This window comes from Antechinus flavipes, chromosome 6 (assembly GCF_016432865.1).
Source record: "Antechinus flavipes isolate AdamAnt ecotype Samford, QLD, Australia chromosome 6, AdamAnt_v2, whole genome shotgun sequence".
NCBI lineage: Eukaryota > Metazoa > Chordata > Mammalia > Dasyuromorphia > Dasyuridae > Antechinus > Antechinus flavipes.
This window is the reverse complement of record NC_067403.1, coordinates 238,886,357-238,904,091: the sequence shown is the minus strand read 5'-3', so window position 1 is coordinate 238,904,091 and position 17,735 is coordinate 238,886,357. Positions and strand designations below refer to the sequence as shown.

The 17,735-nt window shown below is 46.4% G+C and overlaps 1 protein-coding gene across 1 annotated transcript in view; it reads right to left on the bottom strand.

The window, feature by feature from the left end:
- Positions 1-2,577: 2,577 nt before the first annotated feature.
- Positions 2,578-17,735, bottom strand: part of TSPAN18 (tetraspanin 18) — a 231,159-nt gene continuing 216,001 nt past the window's right edge. The window contains exons 8-11 of the mRNA XM_051966195.1: positions 15,753-15,851; positions 14,199-14,381; positions 7,969-8,052; positions 2,578-4,884 (exon numbers count right to left, since the gene is read on the bottom strand). Of these exons, the coding sequence (XP_051822155.1) occupies positions 4,837-4,884; positions 7,969-8,052; positions 14,199-14,381; positions 15,753-15,851 (414 nt within the window). The 3' untranslated portion in view covers positions 2,578-4,836. The remainder of the gene's footprint in view (positions 4,885-7,968; positions 8,053-14,198; positions 14,382-15,752; positions 15,852-17,735) is intronic.

Sequence of the window (17,735 nt, the reverse complement as noted above, 5' to 3'; positions counted from 1 at the left end):
ATCCCTCCTTTCTTCCCTTCCTCCTTCCTCCCTCCCTCCCTCCCTTCCTTCCTCCTTCCCTCCCTTCCTCCCTCCCTCCCTCCTTCCTTCCTTCCTTCCTTCCTTCCTTCCTTCCTTCCTTCCTTCCTTCCTTCCTTCCTTCCTTCCTTCCTTCCTTCCCTCTCTGTTTCTCTGTGTGTGTCTGTCTCTGTCTCTCTGTTCCCCCCTATTTCTGTCTCTATCTTTCTCTGTCTCTCTCAGAGTTACTCAAACACACATATGCATATAATAAAGCATAGGAGTAGTCCCTTATTATGGCATATAGAATGTCAGAGCCGAAGAGGACTTTAGAACCCAGAAAGTCAGAATTAGGGACTTGTAACATAGAAGGGCAATTAGAAAAAATCTTAGAAGATAAAACATCAGAACTGGAACCCTGGAACATTAAATGAACGTCAGAATTGGAAAGGAGCCTAGAACATAGAATGTTAGGCCTGGGGCAGATTTTAAAACATAGAACATTATACAAAGTTAATGTAGAATGACAGAGCTGAAACTTTAAAAGAGAGAGTACCAAAGCTGGAAAAAACCTCACAACACTGAATGTCTGAACTGGGAGGAACATTAGAACCCAGAAGGCCAGAACACAGAATGTCAGACCTAGAGCAAACTTTAGAATACAGAATGTTATACCTGGACTGGGAGCTTAGAAACACAGAACATAGAATGTCTGAACTGGGACAGTTCTTAGAGAAACTAGAAGAAACCTAAAAATATGATGAGGAAACTGAGGGACAATAAATAAATAAATATCAGAATCAGAATATGAACATCACCATTACACATTTGGCTTAACAACAAGTTTCCAGCCCACCCCACCTCCATTGCTTCTGCCTGGGGTGCGCTGCCATTATTGCAGCCAAGGAAAAGAAGGTGGGGATCTTCAATGTCCCCATGAAACTTGGTAGATGATCTCATTCAATGCCCTCTGTGGGAAGTGGTCTCTCAAGGCAGTTTCTCGGGCCCCAGATTACTCTGCAAAATGAGGCAGTTGAACCGTGTTACTTTAGGGCCTTTCCATTTCTCCGTCTACGAATCCAGAACTTTTTCCAGGAAATTGAGCTACTTTGTTACAAACATTTGTGGGAACTTTTGGATGGGATCATGAGCATCTTCTGGCTTCCCAGGTACTAAATGGATGACAACAGTCTCAAGTGATGAGTAGAGGAAGAGGCAAATATTCCCAAAGATGGATCCCTTTTGCTTTCCAAACAACAAGCCTGTCCTGACCTGGAAATTCTGTCTTCCAATATTCCTTAAGGGGATATTGGAAGATAGAATTTCCAGGTTCCTTAAATGGAACATATTACCGGGACAGTAAAATCAAACTTTCTCCTTGTCCCGCCTCATTCCCAATCTCATGGATCACAATAGTTTCCATCTCCCCTCAAAGCATTAAGGGAACGGGACACAGCAGTTTGAAATAAGAACGTTGGCCTGGAAGGCAAGAGTCTGAGTTTATGGGACTGGGCACGTCAGCTCATTTCACCATTTTCAATTTCAATTCTCAATTTACTGAGGGTAAAATTAGGGGTTGGACTGGATGGATTTAAAAGTCTCCTAGGCTTTAATATTTTATTTTTTCAAGTCCTTTCCAGCTCTAACAGAGTAGGTTCTAGGACATTTTATGTTCCATATTCCAAAGTCCTTTCCAGATCTGACATCTCATCTTGTAAAGTCTCTTTTGGTCCCAGCATTTCCATGTTCTAAGATATCACTCTTAACATTTTATGTTCTATTGTTATAAAATCCCTTACAAATTTGCACCTTCTGACTCTAACATTCTAAAGTCCCTTCTAGTCGTGACATTTTGTGTTCTAAGGACCATTTCAGCTTGGACATTTCACGTTCTAAGCTCCCACTCAGATGGAATATTTGTGTTCTAGGCTCCCTCTCAGATCTGACATTTTGTGTTCTTAGGATCTTTTCAGTTTTCACATTTCATGTTCTAAGCTCCCACTCAGAAGTAATATTCATGTTCTAAGCTCCCTCTCCAATTTAACATTTTGTGTTTTAAGGTCCCTGCAAGTGCTCCTGCACTAAGACTCCCGCAAGTGCTAAGAGGAAGGCTATGGTCAGGTTTAGATTAATAGAGAACATAAGGTATCCATGGGGGAGAACCATGATTTATTGAGTCGAAATCAATGATCTTAATTAGATTAAAAACCTATTCGGTTCATTCAAGGCCTTTTTGGAATCACTCGGATGCTAGGCCGCCATTGAGCAGATCTGACATTTGTGCTCTTAGGACCTTTTCAGTTTTGACATTTTGTTCTAAAGAGCTTTTCCAGCTCTGGGGTGGGCTTATAGGAAGGGGTCTCCCAGACCATTTGCCTCATTTTGCAGATGGAGAAACTGAGGCCCAGGGGGATTAAGTCTCTTGCTGGAGGACCCACAGGCTACAAGTGAGCATTAGAGCTGACATTCAATCCCTTACCCTCACACCTTCTGTTTCTAACTTGTAGGAAACTCCTTCCCCCAACTCTATTTTCCACTACCTTCCCCGAGACTCCAAATCAAAAGCAGCCTGATTCCAAGTCACCATTTATATACGCAGTTATTTATTTATTCATTTTTTAAGAAACAGACACAAAGACCGGTGCAGAACATTCAACGCGTGTTCTGTTTTATATTACAAAAAAACTCCCCAATATAAAAAAAGCCTGATGGGAGGGAATACATGATAAATTAGCTCTGCTATCTACTCCAAGGAACATTTACAATTTTCAAAATAGACTTTAAACGTATTTCACATGGCAGAGATTGGGCTGGGGGAGGGAAGCTGGGAGTGCTCTGGGGAGCTCAATCTCCCCCAGGGCCTCCAGTTAGATAATGACAGAGAAAAGGGGAAAAGGAGCAAGTGAGGGGTGGGGGGAGTGGGCCAGGGGGATGATTACAAAAAACAAGCAGCAGCAGCTCTGGGCCCTGGGTCTGGTGGGGACCCCAGAGCCCGCCCCTACCCTTCCTGCCAAAGTTTTCTTCCTTTCTCCAAAGAGTCAGTAGCTTCTGAAAGGGGCACTGGTTCCTAACAAAATTGGCAGCGTAGGTTGGGATTAAGTGTCCCACCCCCCCTTTTGACAGGACTGGATGATTGGGAAAAGCTGGGTGGAGAGAAGAGCCTTCCATTTGCCCCATGATGGATTTGATCTAGATATTCTTCACTCTGTGCTCCTGAAGGAGGAACTGTCCTGGCTCATTCTGGAGGGTCTCTCTCCCTGTTTCCTCAAAAAAGGCTTTCAGTTATTCCTTTTTCTGGGGGAACCCTACTGGGGAAAGAAGGGCCAGGAAGCTGAATGAGGAGGGATTTATTTTCACTTCTGGGCCTGGGGAGGTGCCTATGGGACCCTGGGTACTTCACGTGGGCACGGCCTTTTTCCCTAGCCTTAGCGGGAGGAGGGCAGGAGAATGGGCAGTCCACAGGAAGGAGGGAGACCACAGGAGGCAGGCAGCCCCAGTGCACATATTCACCCACAGCAGGAGGGGCGATGGACGCGCTCCCTTGAGATTTCAGCCTTGCTGGACTTCTGAAGGCTAAAAAAGCCCGCTGCTGTTGCTGCTAGGGCCAGAGCTGAGACCCCTGCCACCACAGGAGGGGCGGATAGATCAGCGTCTGCCCCCAGGAAGGTGACGGGCGCTTCTAAACTCCCCACTCTGACTCTTACCCAAGTTTTAGCTCTGGAGGGAGGAGGTGAGAAGGGGAAGAATACCCCTGATTTCACCCCCTTTCCAAGGGCAAGGTTGATGTGGGGGCCTGACCAGCGGAAGGAGAACTGAAGGAGAACTTATGTCTGCAAAGTGTCCTCAGGGACCTGGTTGGCTGGCTACTCTCCCTTATAGTCCCCGAGAAGGGAGATGGGGGATACAGCCAGAACGGGTGAGACAGAGCAGGCAGATGGCGTCTTGGGCAAAGCACACAGTGGTCCAGAGCATCATCAGCACGAGTTGGTCTCCAGCTCCAGACCCTTGAGCCCCCGTATGTGAGAGAAGGGGTGATGAGGTGGCCAGAGGGAAGGTGGTGATAATTAACCCAGGGCACTTCTTAAAGGGAACAGAGAGTGACCCTAATTTTCTTCATCCAAACATCCTCAAAAATCTTCCCTTAGGACACACCCCTCCCCTTCTGTCCCTCCCCTCAGCTGCCCACTTAAGCTCGCTTCCCCAGGGGAGTTGCAAATCGAACCCAAGTTTTCCCCAATAACAGAATATTTCCCAAAATTGCCTATTTTTGTTTTTTAGTCCTCTCCCCAGAAGGGCAGTCTTTTTGCTGGGCTACTCAGTTTCCCTCTCTTTCTGTTTCCCTTTCTCAGTCTCCCTCTTGCTGTCTCCTGCGTTCCGAAACTTTCCTGCCGTCGCTTGGTCTGGTCGAACATGGTGGCTGAGGGGCGGTTGTGGGGTTGAGCTGTACAAGGAGAGGGGACGCTGGGAGTCGCCTCCCCGTCACTCCACTGCCAATGCTCCTTTGGTCTTTAGTGCAATCCACGCCCGGCTGGCTCCGGTCCCTGGGCAGCTGCCCGCAGGGAGAAGCCCGGCGCTCACGTCCAGTGCACGGCACCTCCGATTCTGGGCTTTCTCCTTGGCCAAGTATATGTTACAACAATCTTTTTTTTCCTTTCTTCATTTCTTCTTGTTAAAAAATATAGTTATTTACTGCCCTCGTCCTTCTCACCTTCCCCGCCACCCGCCCCCTGCCAGCTTTCTTTGTCCGCATCGGGCAGGCAGGCGGGGCGGGGTCTGCGGGGAGGGGAGGAGGTGGGGCAGGGGTAGCAATCGCCTGGAATGGGAGGGGTGGGACCCTCTTTACTGGATCCCTCGGAAGAGGCACATGGCAAAGATCATGGCAAACAGCTGCAGAAAGAAAGCGGGAGACGAGTCAGGCTTTGGCGGCTGCTAAGCTGGAGCCCGGAGCCGCCTCGAAGCACAGCGGAGGAAGAGCTTTCGGGTTCTCCCCTTTGTATCCCCCACTCCTAATTTTGTACTGTTGGAAACGCCCCCCCAGGCCCGACCCCAGCAGAGTGCGAACTTCCCGGGAGCAGAAAGGCTCTCCTCCTATGTCTGTGTCCCCATACTCGTCCCCAGGCTCGCACAGTGAGGTCCTTAATAAATGTCTGTGAAAGTGGACTGAGTGGGACGGACTGGAAGGAGAATTTCTCGACTGCCATACTTTGCTAGGGGCCAAGCTGCTCTCTGGGAGAGGAAGCGGTTCGGATCCTGCCTCTGACATTCACTGTCTGGGGGACCTTGTACAAGTCACTGGAGGTCCCTGAGTTTCGGTTTCCTCACCTGTAAAATGAGGACATCGCACTGGATGTTCTAGCTGTGCGGTCCCCTGATTCTGTGCTGCTCTCACCTCTGGGCACTACGCTGACCAAGAGATCTCTTCCCAGAAGGAGTGGAATAGGGGAGCTGCTCCAGGTCTCCAGCATCCTCAAGCCCTGGTTGTGCTCACGGAGGAAGGGAGCTTTGGGGCAGTGGAAGCTGGCTGATTGCCTTACTAAGGCCAGATTTGGGGGAACCTTGTCAAGTCACAACTTGGAAATGTAGGCTGGACATTGTCCCGATACTGCCCACTAAATCTGACTGCTTAGGAGATCGGGCACCCTCTGTCCTAAAAATCCTGGAAGATGTTTCTTGATTAAAAAGAAATTGAGAGCACCAACCCTTAGGAGAACCTGAGTTCAAATCTGGTCTCAGACACTTAACACTTCCTGGCTGTGTGACCCTGGGCAAATCACTTAACCCCAATTGTGTCAGAAAAAAAGTAAAAAGAAATTGTAATAAATTGGCACAAATAGTCCCATGCTTTCATTTCCTGAAAAGATGGAGAATCCATAGGGAGTGGCCAGAAGAAGGTTAGGTATCAGGACTTTTGTTATTTGTTCTGCCTGGCTGTGGCTCCCCTGGGCCTTTGGACCTAGCAAGATAATAGCTCTGCAGTGACCTGGGGCTCTTTCCCTTGCCTCCCAGGCTAACAAGTAGAGAGAGAAGCAAAAGGGAGAGGGAAGGAACTCGGGATCTTTGGGCTGTACCAACACAATAGCTCTGCGGTGATTTGTGGCTCCTTTTATCTCCAAGGCAAGAAAGCGAGGGAGGTAGTGCCACTGACAGAGACGTCAGCCCACAGATGACGTTACACACAGGCCAGATTCCCTTGGCCCTTTTGAGGGGGATATTTGACCCTTTGGCCGGGGGCTTCCCTAGCTAGTCAAGAGCAAGGGCAGAATGTAGAACTAGTTAACAGAATAACTTTTCCTATGGTGGAACAATATATTCAATGTTCTAATGCTCCAAGCATCAACATGGGGTAAGGATGAGAAGAAAATGTTCAGGGCAAGAGTCACAGAAACCTCCTGGAAACAGATTCAACAGGAGCAATGGCAAGCCAATGTCGGCTGGCCCAAGCCGGAGGGAGAATCCCAGTCTCAAGTACAGGCAGAGGGAAACACACCGGGCTTGGGGAGAAAGGGACTCAGGTCAGAATCCCGGCTCGGACAGTGACTGACACATAACCTCTGAAACTTGATTAATTTACCTGTGAAATGGGGATAATGATATTATTCTACTTTGTCGGGCCAGGGTAAGGTAAGCACTTTGTAAACCTTAAAGTCCACATTAAAGACCATTATGATAACTATTTCCTTATCCTGGGTAGAAAAGAGAAATGGTAATAAGGGCCGCGGTGATTTCAGTCAGCCACGTCTGTCAATTGATGAAGCCAAATTATAATTACAAGGAAATATTTTCCTGTTCTGCAGCCCTGTCAGTTCTATACAGCAACCTCTCTCAGGGGCGTTGGAAAGAAAGTGCTTTTGTAAGTCTTAAGGCTCTGTAGAAATATGAGTTGATATTATGATTAATAATGATTATTATATCAATAACAGCCATTATTAACTATCAGAAAGATGAGAAGAGGGAGATAATGTCACCCTTCAGGCTCTATAGAAAAGTGAGTTGATAATATGATGAATAATGATTATTATATCAATAACAACCATTACTAGCTCCATCAGAAAAAGGGGAAGCGGGAGATAATAATGCGGTGACGGCCTCCATCTGCCTCCCTTTCTACAAAAATCCTGGGAGATATTTTAGGATGGAAGAATTCTGGCGCTAAAACTGAAAGGGATCTCAGAGGTTTGGGCCATCCTCTTATTGTACAGATAAAGGAACCGAGGCTTGGAGGAGGAAGGATTTACGTAGAATTATACAGGGGACAAGTAGCAGAGTCACTGGACTCTTATAAACTTCAAATTGAGCGCTGTTTCCTCCATCCTGGGAACTGAGATCCAGACAAGTTATGATTTTGTAGTGAATAAAGGGAAGAAAGCTTTTGTTTATTTCTAGGTCAGGAGGGTCTGGAGGAATCCCTCAGGCCAACTGAGGGCTGGTGGTAACCGCTATCCCAGAGGACACTGGGATCCTGGGGACCTAGAGAGAGGAGTGTCTCAGGGGCTCAACCTGAGAGTAACTGGCTCTTTTTCTGTGGCATAATCTGTTGGTTTTTTTTTTTTTTTTGGTGGCCCTCTCTACCAGTCAGGCCATCAAAGCTTGGATGAGGGGGATCAGCAATGTCCTATGACTTTGGGTCACGCCCCATATGGACCATTCTCCTTCCCAGAGGGCAATGCTGCATTTCTCGGACACAGGCTGCAACGCTCATTCTGGGAAGCTACCTTTCCAATGTGTCCTTGATAATAAGGGGTGGCTGGGCAATGGAGGGAGATGAATTAGCACTTAGCCCTTCCACCTTGCCCCTGGAGGGAGGGATGGGGCTATACCAGTTAGGTGCCATTTAGTCCTTCCACCTTGCTTCTGGTGGGAAGCACAGGATGGATACAACAGGGTCTTGGGGAAGGAAATTATGAGGGGAGGAAGGACAAAGCTCCTGTTGAGCTCCACCTGGATAGAAGGGCAAATTGGGATATCACTTACCTCAATAGCCAACACTCCAATGGCAAGTGCTCCAGCAAGATATACATATGTCTCAAAGGAATTGAGGATCACAGTGTAACAGCCCTGGAAGGAAAAGACAGCAGAGTGAGGTCGGCCACAGTCCCAGAAGCCTCTGTTTTTCATCGAAGAACATGATCCCAGACCAAGAAACTCTGTAGACTGGAGAGCCTCACTAAAGACAGATGCCCAGTCGCCAGCCAATATTGCCCATAAAGCTGCCTGCCTTTGGGAAGTTGATTTTTTTGGGTCCAACTACAAGACTTTACATTGATTCCTAGTAGAATTCATGTGATTTCCTGCAGATGTGCACACATACACGTCTTTAGAAAAGCGGTTTATTCTTTCATTCCCCACATTTTCTGGGCCTTTTTTGCCAAATGGCCCAGGTAATAGTGCACTTCCTATCCACGAAATTAACTCGAGTATCAGCGTGTGAACCGAGGGACACTCAGTTAAAACAAACAAAAAAGGAACCCCCTTCTCCTCTTTGTCTCCTTATCAACAGCAAAGCCACCTGGGGTTCTGGGGCCACACGCAGACAGGAGGAGCAATGAGCCTGCCTTTGCTGGTGACCGCCAGCTGTGGTTAGACGGGCAGAGATGGGCCCTGGGGCTGCCAGTCCCCGGGGTGCTCGAATTTCTAGAGCTGGTGTGTTATCCAGTGCAGACGAGACTAAGCTGGGCTCTAGCAACATCTCGGTGTGGGGTTGCCCCCGTCTATGTGGCCAGCTGCTTTCCCACTGTCCTGTTCTATTCCTGAGTTCCCACCCACGTTCGTGGCTCCTGTCCAGCTCTGGGTGGTAAGCTAGAGCCACACATGGCGAACTCTGTTCCCCATCTTTTACCAAAAAGGCTTTCCTTCTCTGCTAGCCACCCAGCTCATGTTCTCTCTGTGGGCACTGGAAGGTCCAAGGCTGTTCTAGTAATTATAGTTTCCACTTCTAGAATGATTTAAAATTGTTAAACTCTTTCCTTGCAAGGACTCCCAAAATAATCCCCGTTTTACAATGACTTGGAGTAAAGTGACTTGCACAAGTTCACAACTAGCTCCTGGTTCTGGGGTCCAGAGCTATTGAGCCCACATCTAGAATCCTCTCTACTATGCTCCGTTTGCTTCTGGCTACCTCAGTATGGCATGGTGGAAAGAAGACTAGTTTGGGCATCAGAATTACTAGGTTCGGGTCCCAGCTTTGTCACTTACTAGCTGTGCTATCCTGGGCAAGCCATTTCTAAAAAATGGGAGTCATACTTGCATTATGAATTGTAAAGTACTAAAGAAAATGACTGTTAGTTGTGGGGGGGGAGAGAGAGAGAGAGAGAGAGAGAGAGAGAGAGAGAGAGAGAGAGAGAGAGAGAAAGAGAGAGAGAGAGAAGGAGAGAGAGAGAGACAGAGAGAAGGAGAGAGACAGAGACAGACACACACACAGAGAGAGAGAGAGAGACAGAGACAGAGACAGAGACAGAGAGACAGAGAGAGAGACACACACACACAGAGACAGAGAGAGAGAGAAGAGGAGAGAGAGACACAGAGAGAGAAAGAGACAGAGACAGAGACAGAGAGAGAGAGACAGAGAGAGAGAGAGAGAGAGAGAGAGAGAGAGAGAGAGAGAGAGAGATCTTGGAGGTGATTTACTTGAAATCTTTAATTTTACAGCTGAAGAAATTGAGTCTCTTGCAGTCAGCAAAACCTTCCTATTAGTTTTGATAACCTGATACCCAGGATAAGGTTGGGGAGGAAGGCAACATAATAAGCACCTGCTATCCAATAGATTAGGCGTATCACTGTATAAAGTGCTTTACAAATATCTCATCTGATAGTTATAATATTTTACAGATGGGGAAACTGAGGCAGAGTAAGTGACTTGCCAGCGTCACACAGTTAGGAAGTATCTGAAGCTATATTTGAACTCAGATCTTTGGGTTCTTTGGGCTCCACCCATTGGGTTACGTAGCTGTCAGTGTGGCTTGGTGAGTAGGGTACTGAACTGACTTCAAATCCCACCTCAAACACCAAGCATCTATGCAACCCTGGGCAAATTATTCCATCTCACCTTACTTCAGCTGCAAAATGAGGGGACTGGCTCCGACCCCTCTGCTGGTCCTTCAAGTTTTTTGTTACAATCTAATGGTGCCAGACCCGCCATGACCACAACCTCAGACCCTCCATTCAGAGTCTCTACCTTAGAGCGCGTGGAGCTGGGCGTACACTGCCGGGACTCGGGGGATGAGGGTAGGGCTAAGAAGGGCATGTGATCACTCGATAGAGACCCAGTTTAGAGAGCAGGAGAGGGTCTAGAAGGGGTGTGTGAGGAGGACACTGTCACTAATACTTGGACACAAAGCCCAGAAGTTGAATGGGTGCTGTCGGAGAGCTTGGGCATCTTTCGGACACCTAACTTACAGGCCATTCTGGGTACCGACTAAGGCGAGGTGGGGGGAAGGGAGCCCAAACACAGACACCTAGGAGAAATAAGCAGCCAGAATCCCCAGGGTCAACTCCTGGGATGTTGAGAAGCCTCCCCCGTCTCGGCTCTTTGGATGAAAATGGCCTTCTGAAGTCTCAGACAGCCGCCCTTCTACTGGAAGGGCCAGGCTTGTTAAAGAAGCCGATGAGCAGCAGCTGTCAATGAGGAGAGCCGGGTGCCCTTCCCTGAAGGCCGGCAGTACCCGCTGCCTCCTTACTCCAGAGATCCACTACCTGACCTCCTTGCTTGGCAAGAGCATCTCCCCTTCATCTCGACTCTGTTCTCGACTTCCCTTCCCAGTCTCTCCATCCTAGCGCCTTCCCTCCGAGAACTTTCCCAGTCTCTCCTATACAGAGCTTATTTGTGTGTGGCTGTTTGCCTTTGTCTCTTCTGCTAAATTTAAGCTCCTTGAGGGCAGGGACCGAGCTTTGCCCTTTTATCTGCATCCCTGGGGCCTGGCACACAGTAGCTGTTTAATTAATAAATGCTCATTGATTGACTGAGATGCGACCCCCCTAACCAAGGCAGCGGTGGAGAGTGACATAAGGGGTCCCCAAAGCTCGGGGTGGCGCAGTCTAATGGGCAGGGAAAGCTAGACCAGATACTCAGACCCCCCAACAAGACCTGGACTAACTGGCCCCTCTGCAGACAAGACCGAGCTGGGCTTTAGCCACAGTTGGCTGCGGGGTGACCCTGGCCAGTAGGGAGCGGGGTAGACCAGCTGTTCTCCAGCTGCTGAGTCCCCACCCCCAGCTTTGTCTTCTCTCCAAGATCCCTCCCCCAACTCCCAAATCTTTTCCAATACATCTGGTTAGAAGGGTGTGGCCCTTTTTAGTGCTTTGGCAATCTAACCCCCAGAGTGACTGAAAAAGAAAAACAATAATCTTCTATTTTTTCTGGAGGAACACAAAGGGGCTGGTAATTTCTGGGCTAGCTAAATGTAGAGGCTGGAGCTAGGCTGGGGGTGGAGAGAGAAGGAAAAGAAGGGGAAGATGGAAAGGGCGGAGCAGGCTCAGAATCCCCCCTTGGGGTCTTAAGTTCTAGATTTCGAAGGGACATTAGAGCTTTCTATGGAAAGAGCTCTAGATCTGGGTGTCCAAAGACTTGCGTTCAGATTCAGTGAGTCAAGGTGACATTGAACAAGTCCCTTCCTCTCTGGCCGTCTGCCTTCCTCAACTGTAAAATGAACGTTGGATTAAGGATCTCTGGGAACTTCTTTAACTGTGTTTTATAGAGCTCATCAAGGGCTGCAAAGGGTTTCCCCGGATTAACTCAACTGAGGAAGAGGAGGGGGAAGAGGGAAAAGCAGAGACAGACATACAGAGAGAGGGAGAGGGAGAGGGAGAGGGAGAGAGAGAGAAAGAGAGAAAGAGAGAAAGAGGGAGAGAGGGAAGGAGAAAGAGAGACAGAGAAAGACAAAGAGAGAGAGACACAGAGAGACAGAGAGAGAGACAGAGACAGAGACAGAGAAACAGACAGAGAGACAGAGACAGAAAGACAGAGAGAGACAGAGACCGAGAGACAGAGATGGAGAGAGATAAAGATAGAGAGAGACAGAGAGAGAGAGAGACTTATAGAGACAAAGAAACAGAGAGACTCAGAGAGAAAGAAATAAAGAGAAAAAGAGAGAGAGATACACAGAGACTCAGAGACAGAGAAACAGACTCAGAGAGAGAGAGAAGGAGGGAGGGAGGGAGGGAAGGAGAGAGAGACAGAGAGCCAGAGACAGAGAAAGAGACAGAGACAGAGATGGAGAGAGATAAAAATAGAGACAGAGAGACAGAGAAACAGAGAGACTCAGAGAGAGAGAGAAACACACACACACACAGACTCAGAGAGAGAGAGAGAAAGAGAAGGAGGGAGGGAGGGAGACAGAGACAGAGAGAGGAAGAGAGAGAGAAGAGAGGGAGAAAAGGAAGGAGGGAGGAAGAAAGAGAAAGAGAGAGAGAGAAAGAGGGAGGGAGAAAAGGAGGGAGGGAGAAAGAGAAAGAGAGGAGCAAGGGAGGAAGGGAGGGAATGAGAGACCAACAGACAGAGAAAGAGAAAAAACATCATAACAATTAAAACCAAAACAAGCTAGAGGGGTAGCATTGATGTGGGTGGTGAGGAAGAAAAAAATCATATAGAGCCGGTTTCTAAATGAAGACTAGAAATCCCCTGGTTTTCTGTTTTGTTTAGAAATGCCCAGCTGGTCCGGCCTCAGTGCCAGGTCCTGGAGCAATGCAGTTTGTCCCACAGAGCTCAGGGCTCAGCTGTCAGAAGGGCTGGGCAGGCTGAGAAGAAATGACCACAGCAGCATTGGCTTTGAACCCAGAAACCCTGGGTTTGAATCCTGACTGCCCTTTCTCTCCCTGTGACCTTTTCCTCCCTTAGTTTTTGTTTCCTATCAGCAAACAAGAGGGGTTCAGGTTGAGTCATGAAGAGAGAGAGAGAGAGAGAGAGAGAGAGAGAGAGAGAGAGAGAGAGAGAGACAGACTCAGAGAGAGAGAGAAACAGAGAGACTCAGAGAGAGAGAGAGAGAAAGAGGGAGGAAGGAAGAGAGAGACAGAGAGAGAGTGAGAGTCTGTCTTCAGTCTGGGGTAGCCTGTAGACCCTTTCTGGAAACAAAGCTTTTTAAATAATTGAAGGCAAACTAACTTTCATTTGAGATTAATGAAAATAAAGATGCTTTGTTTGTGAATCTCTTGAAATCTGTCCAGAGACCACTGTTTAAGCCCCTAACCTAGAAGGCCTCGACGGTCCCTTCCAGTTCGCACGGTCCCTGTCAGCTCCACTATTCTGTTAGATGATCCCAAAATGGAACGGGCTTTCCTGAGAGCTGATGGTTCCCCTTTATTGGAGCCTTCAAGGAAAGGCTGGATAACTGCTTTCTTTTAAGAAAGAATTCCTTTTCACATATGAGTTGAACTAGATTGCTAACAAGAGTCAGACATGTCTCAACCAGTAAAAAGACAAGAGCCCTTCCCTTTTAATTCCTAATTAATTAATCCTATTCCTAATTAATCCTAATTAATCCATGAACTATTTTTAAATCCTCATAAAGAAACAGAGGCTGGAAGAATTAAACTGTCCTAATTGATAAGTCACAAAGCTAGCAAGATTCAAAGATTCAAACTCAGGTGTTCCCAAGTGCAAGACCAGGAGTCCAAAAGGTCCTCGTTCAGGTCGTGAGTTCCCAGAATCCCCTCCAACTCTAAGGTTCTGATTCTTTGAAAATTTAAATTTTCAAGGATATTGTTTAAATCCACTGGTTCTTATGTGCAAGAATGTTTACCCCTGGGGACAGCTCTTCATTTGCTCGGTGGAGAACAAGGGAATCAGCCACGATCCTCCAAGTCTGAGGTGAAAAGCTTTGTTCCTTATCTAATTATTGTTTATTCAGTTCCAGGTTAGGCTAGATGGCCCCCAACGTTGGAGGTTTCGATTACCTCTGAAATTCTGGGTGCTGTGATCAAGCGGGTGTGATTTCCCTAAGAGAAATTTCATGTTCATTATAGGTTTCATGCACCCCGGAATCTCCAGTCTCCCTCCTTGCACCCCTTTATAAACTGGAGCCTCTGCAGCCATTCAGCATCTGCACTGGATGTCTGTATGCATGCTTCTATATTGGGACTATAGTCTTACCTTATCATCCCTTCAAAATTCCCAGTTTCCATGAACTTAAAGAAATCCGGTCCTGCCCCTCTTGGGCAGCCCCTCCCTCCGCCTCCCACTATTCCCAGCCCAGAGAACCCATTTCCTCTACCTGTTTGTTCAAAGAGCGATCTCTTCCCAAGAGGCACTCCTCCCTGTTGACCAGAACGCCGTCCCGACTTTGGGGTTCTCTTCGGCAGCATGCCTCTGGAACCTCATCCCCATTGAAGTTCAGAAAGCGGTAAACTGGGGCAGACTTAAAATCTTCGGGTCCATTGACCCCACAGCAGCCAAACTAAAAACACAGAGAACAAGGAGATAGTTTACTTAATGGAGGCTGAAGAATGGGAACAACAAAGCACCCAACATTTATTAAATGGCAACTGTCATCAAACTCTTCCAACTATCAAGGGAGAGAGTAATAAGTCATGAAAGAGATTGGAGTTTTAAGACCTGAGTTCAAATTCTGGCCTGGCTATTTACTTATACTACCTGTGTGATTTTGAGTAAAACTTTTCGCTTCTTTGTGCCTCAGTTTCCTTCTCTGTAAAATGAAAGGACTAGATGAGATGATTTCTGAGAATCCGACTGACTCTCAAGTTCACGAATTTTTTTTCTGATTTAGGGAATAAATTGAAGGATTAAAACACAAAAATTGGCATTTCTCAGGGTTGTCATTTAAGAACTAACTCCGAGAGAATACACATGGTCTTACATGTCTGAGATCAGGGGCTTTGTTCCTTATCTCATTGTTCAGGTTGCATTTCACTTAATTTCTCTGGACTTTAGTTTCTTCCTTTGGAAACTGAAGGTATTATACTTGGAGACTTCTTAGGTCCTTTCCAGCTCAGCTAATAATAATAGTTTGAATTTAGATAGTGCTTGAAGGTTTGCAAAGCTCTATACAAATATTATTTCATTTGATCCTCGCCATAACCCTGAGGGCCGGGTGATATTATTATCCCCATTTTAAAGAAGAGGAAACTGAGACATAAATGCCTTGTTCAGACTCTAATGTAAGCAACTATGGAAGAAGATAGGAAAAAACAGCATGGGTGACGGACATGGGTAGGGTGGGGTTTGAAGCCCTACAACAATTACCCCAAGGGAAGAGACTGGGGAAATGATGAAACAAGAATAAAATAAAGACATACTGTGGATTAAGAGGACCCTAAGAAGAAATTCTAGGAGATGAAAATAATTTCATGCTAATTACAAATATAAAGTAAGAAAAAAGAAGGAACCAACCCCACAAGACATCGAGATGGAGTGCCAACTAGTAGAAATAAAGAAAGAATTTAAAAAGGAGATAAAAAATGAAATTGGAGCTTATGAGGAAAAGCTAGGAAGACAAATCCATGGTTTAGCACAGAGGTAGCAAACTCATTGGCCACAAGCCCAGCAAACTGTCCAATGAAGGCCAACCAGATTACAGTGAAATTGGGAAATGTTTAACAAAATAAATAAAAATAGAATACAAGCTAGGTGATGTTGGTATGTGGCTTTCTAAGTCAATATTCAACATTCATAAAACTATTTCTATTTGAGTTTGATACCATCGGCTTGAAGACAATCTGCAAAATTTTATTAGGAGTAGGAGATACCAGAGAAATCCAGTGAGGTTCACGTCACTGCGGATGCACCCGTATCTTTCTAGGAGACTCACCGTGATCATGACTGAATTCCAGGTCACAGAGAAGACGTCTGTCTCGTTGCTTCCCTGATAATGCTTTGTCAGCTCCTTGGTGAAGAACTCTCTTGTTAGCTGAGAAATGCAAGAAGGAGAACAGGACATGAAGACCCCAGACCCATAGTCAACATCCTCATTGTGCCTTAGAGATGATTTTTTCCTGTCTTCTACCTCTCTTCATCTCAAGCACAGGTAGACACTAAGACAGGAAATCTCTGCTCCTCTGGGCAACAGGACTGATCAATTCAATAGTCCAATATGCATTATTAAGCACCTACTGCTTGCCAGTCACTCTGCTAGGCACTGGGGATATGGAAACAAAAATGTCTGCTCTTAAAAAATTTATATTCAAGAGAATCTGAGAGACTGGGCTAAGGCTTTTTGGATCTCTTTCTAAGATGAACATTTTGGATATTGCTACTCCAGGCCTCATAAGATCATTGTTTTAAATCTGGAAGAGACTTAAGAGGTCATGCAGCACAACTGTCTTATTTTATAGATAAGGAAACTGAGCCCTGAGTGGGTTAAATGACTGACCCAAGATCACATAACCAGGAAATATCAAAGGTGTGCTCAAAGGTGTCAGGGTTCCTCTTTTGTGGAGTCAAGCCCATCTCCAGGATCCCCAGGTCTGAAAGGAGCCAGGATTCAGAAGAGCTTTATTAGGAGTAGGAGATGCCCAGAGAAATCCAGTGAGATTTCCTTTCTCCTCTGGGATCTCACAGGGCACAGTGTCTGTATGTTATCTGTACTTTGCTCACTAATGTACCTGTCACGTAAAGCTGCTGTCTTTCTTTATGAGACTCCAATTCTGGTGCTTTATCATGATATTGAGGTGATCCTAGAGTACTGGGGGCTTGGCTGGGGGACATAAGCTTTGGCAGGGGCCAGCAAGCCGAAAGACTTAAAGGATATGCTAAGTTAAGGACAGTAAATCTGTGTCTCCTTTTCTTCCTCCCTCCCTTCCTTCCTTCTTTCCTTCCTCCCTCTCTCCCTCCCTTCCTTCCTTGCTTCCTTCCTTCCTTCTTTCCTTCCCTCCTTCCTTCTTGCCTTCCTTCCTTCCTCCCTCCCTTCCTTCCTTTTTTCCTTCCCTCCTTCCTTCCTTCCTTCTTTCTTCCTTCCCTCCCTCCTTCCTTCCTTCCCTTCTTCCTTCCTTCCACAGGCACACAAATGTTTTCAAATATCTTTCAATCGATATAAACCTTAGAATTTGTGGCTTTGTCCTAGTCTTTGGATACCATGGAGCATAAGCTCCTTGATGATCAGATACTGATTTCCCCTTGTATTTGTGTCCCCAGCATCTGGCACATTTGAGATAATAAATCAATTATTTTAAGTCTGTCACATGAAAGAGGGATTAGATTTATTCTATTTGGCCTTGGGGGACAGAATCAGGAATGATCTCCAGAAATGTGAATTATATAGAGTCAGGGATTGTAGTTCAACAGAACAATAATAGGGAGAATTACTGCTTGTGTGAAGTAGCCAATATAGGGAACTCCCAAATAAGGACACTCTCTCCACCAATACAGGTTTCCACTTGCTTTGCAGCCTATACTTATAGAGAGGTGCCCTGTATTTAGAGGTTGTGATCTTCCCAGTGACAATGTCATTCTGTGACAGAACCAGGGCTTGAACTTGGGTATTCCAAGCTCTGAGGATGGCTCACTGTCTCCTATAATACACACTCTCTCTCAAAAGCAGGGAAAACCTCCTAATAATTTACAGTCATCTTAAAGTAGATTGAGCTGCCTAGGAAAGTGGGGAGTTTCCTCTTGAATAAAGTCTTGGAAGGGAAAAATGTGATTATTTATTATGGACATTGAAAAGTTGATTTCTGTCAGTTACAGGACTAGAGAAGAAGGAAGGGAACCTCATTTTTAAAGGGCTTACTATGTGCCAGGTACTGTCCTGGGGAATGGAAATCTTCCCGGATCCTTCCACATCTGAAATCTTGTG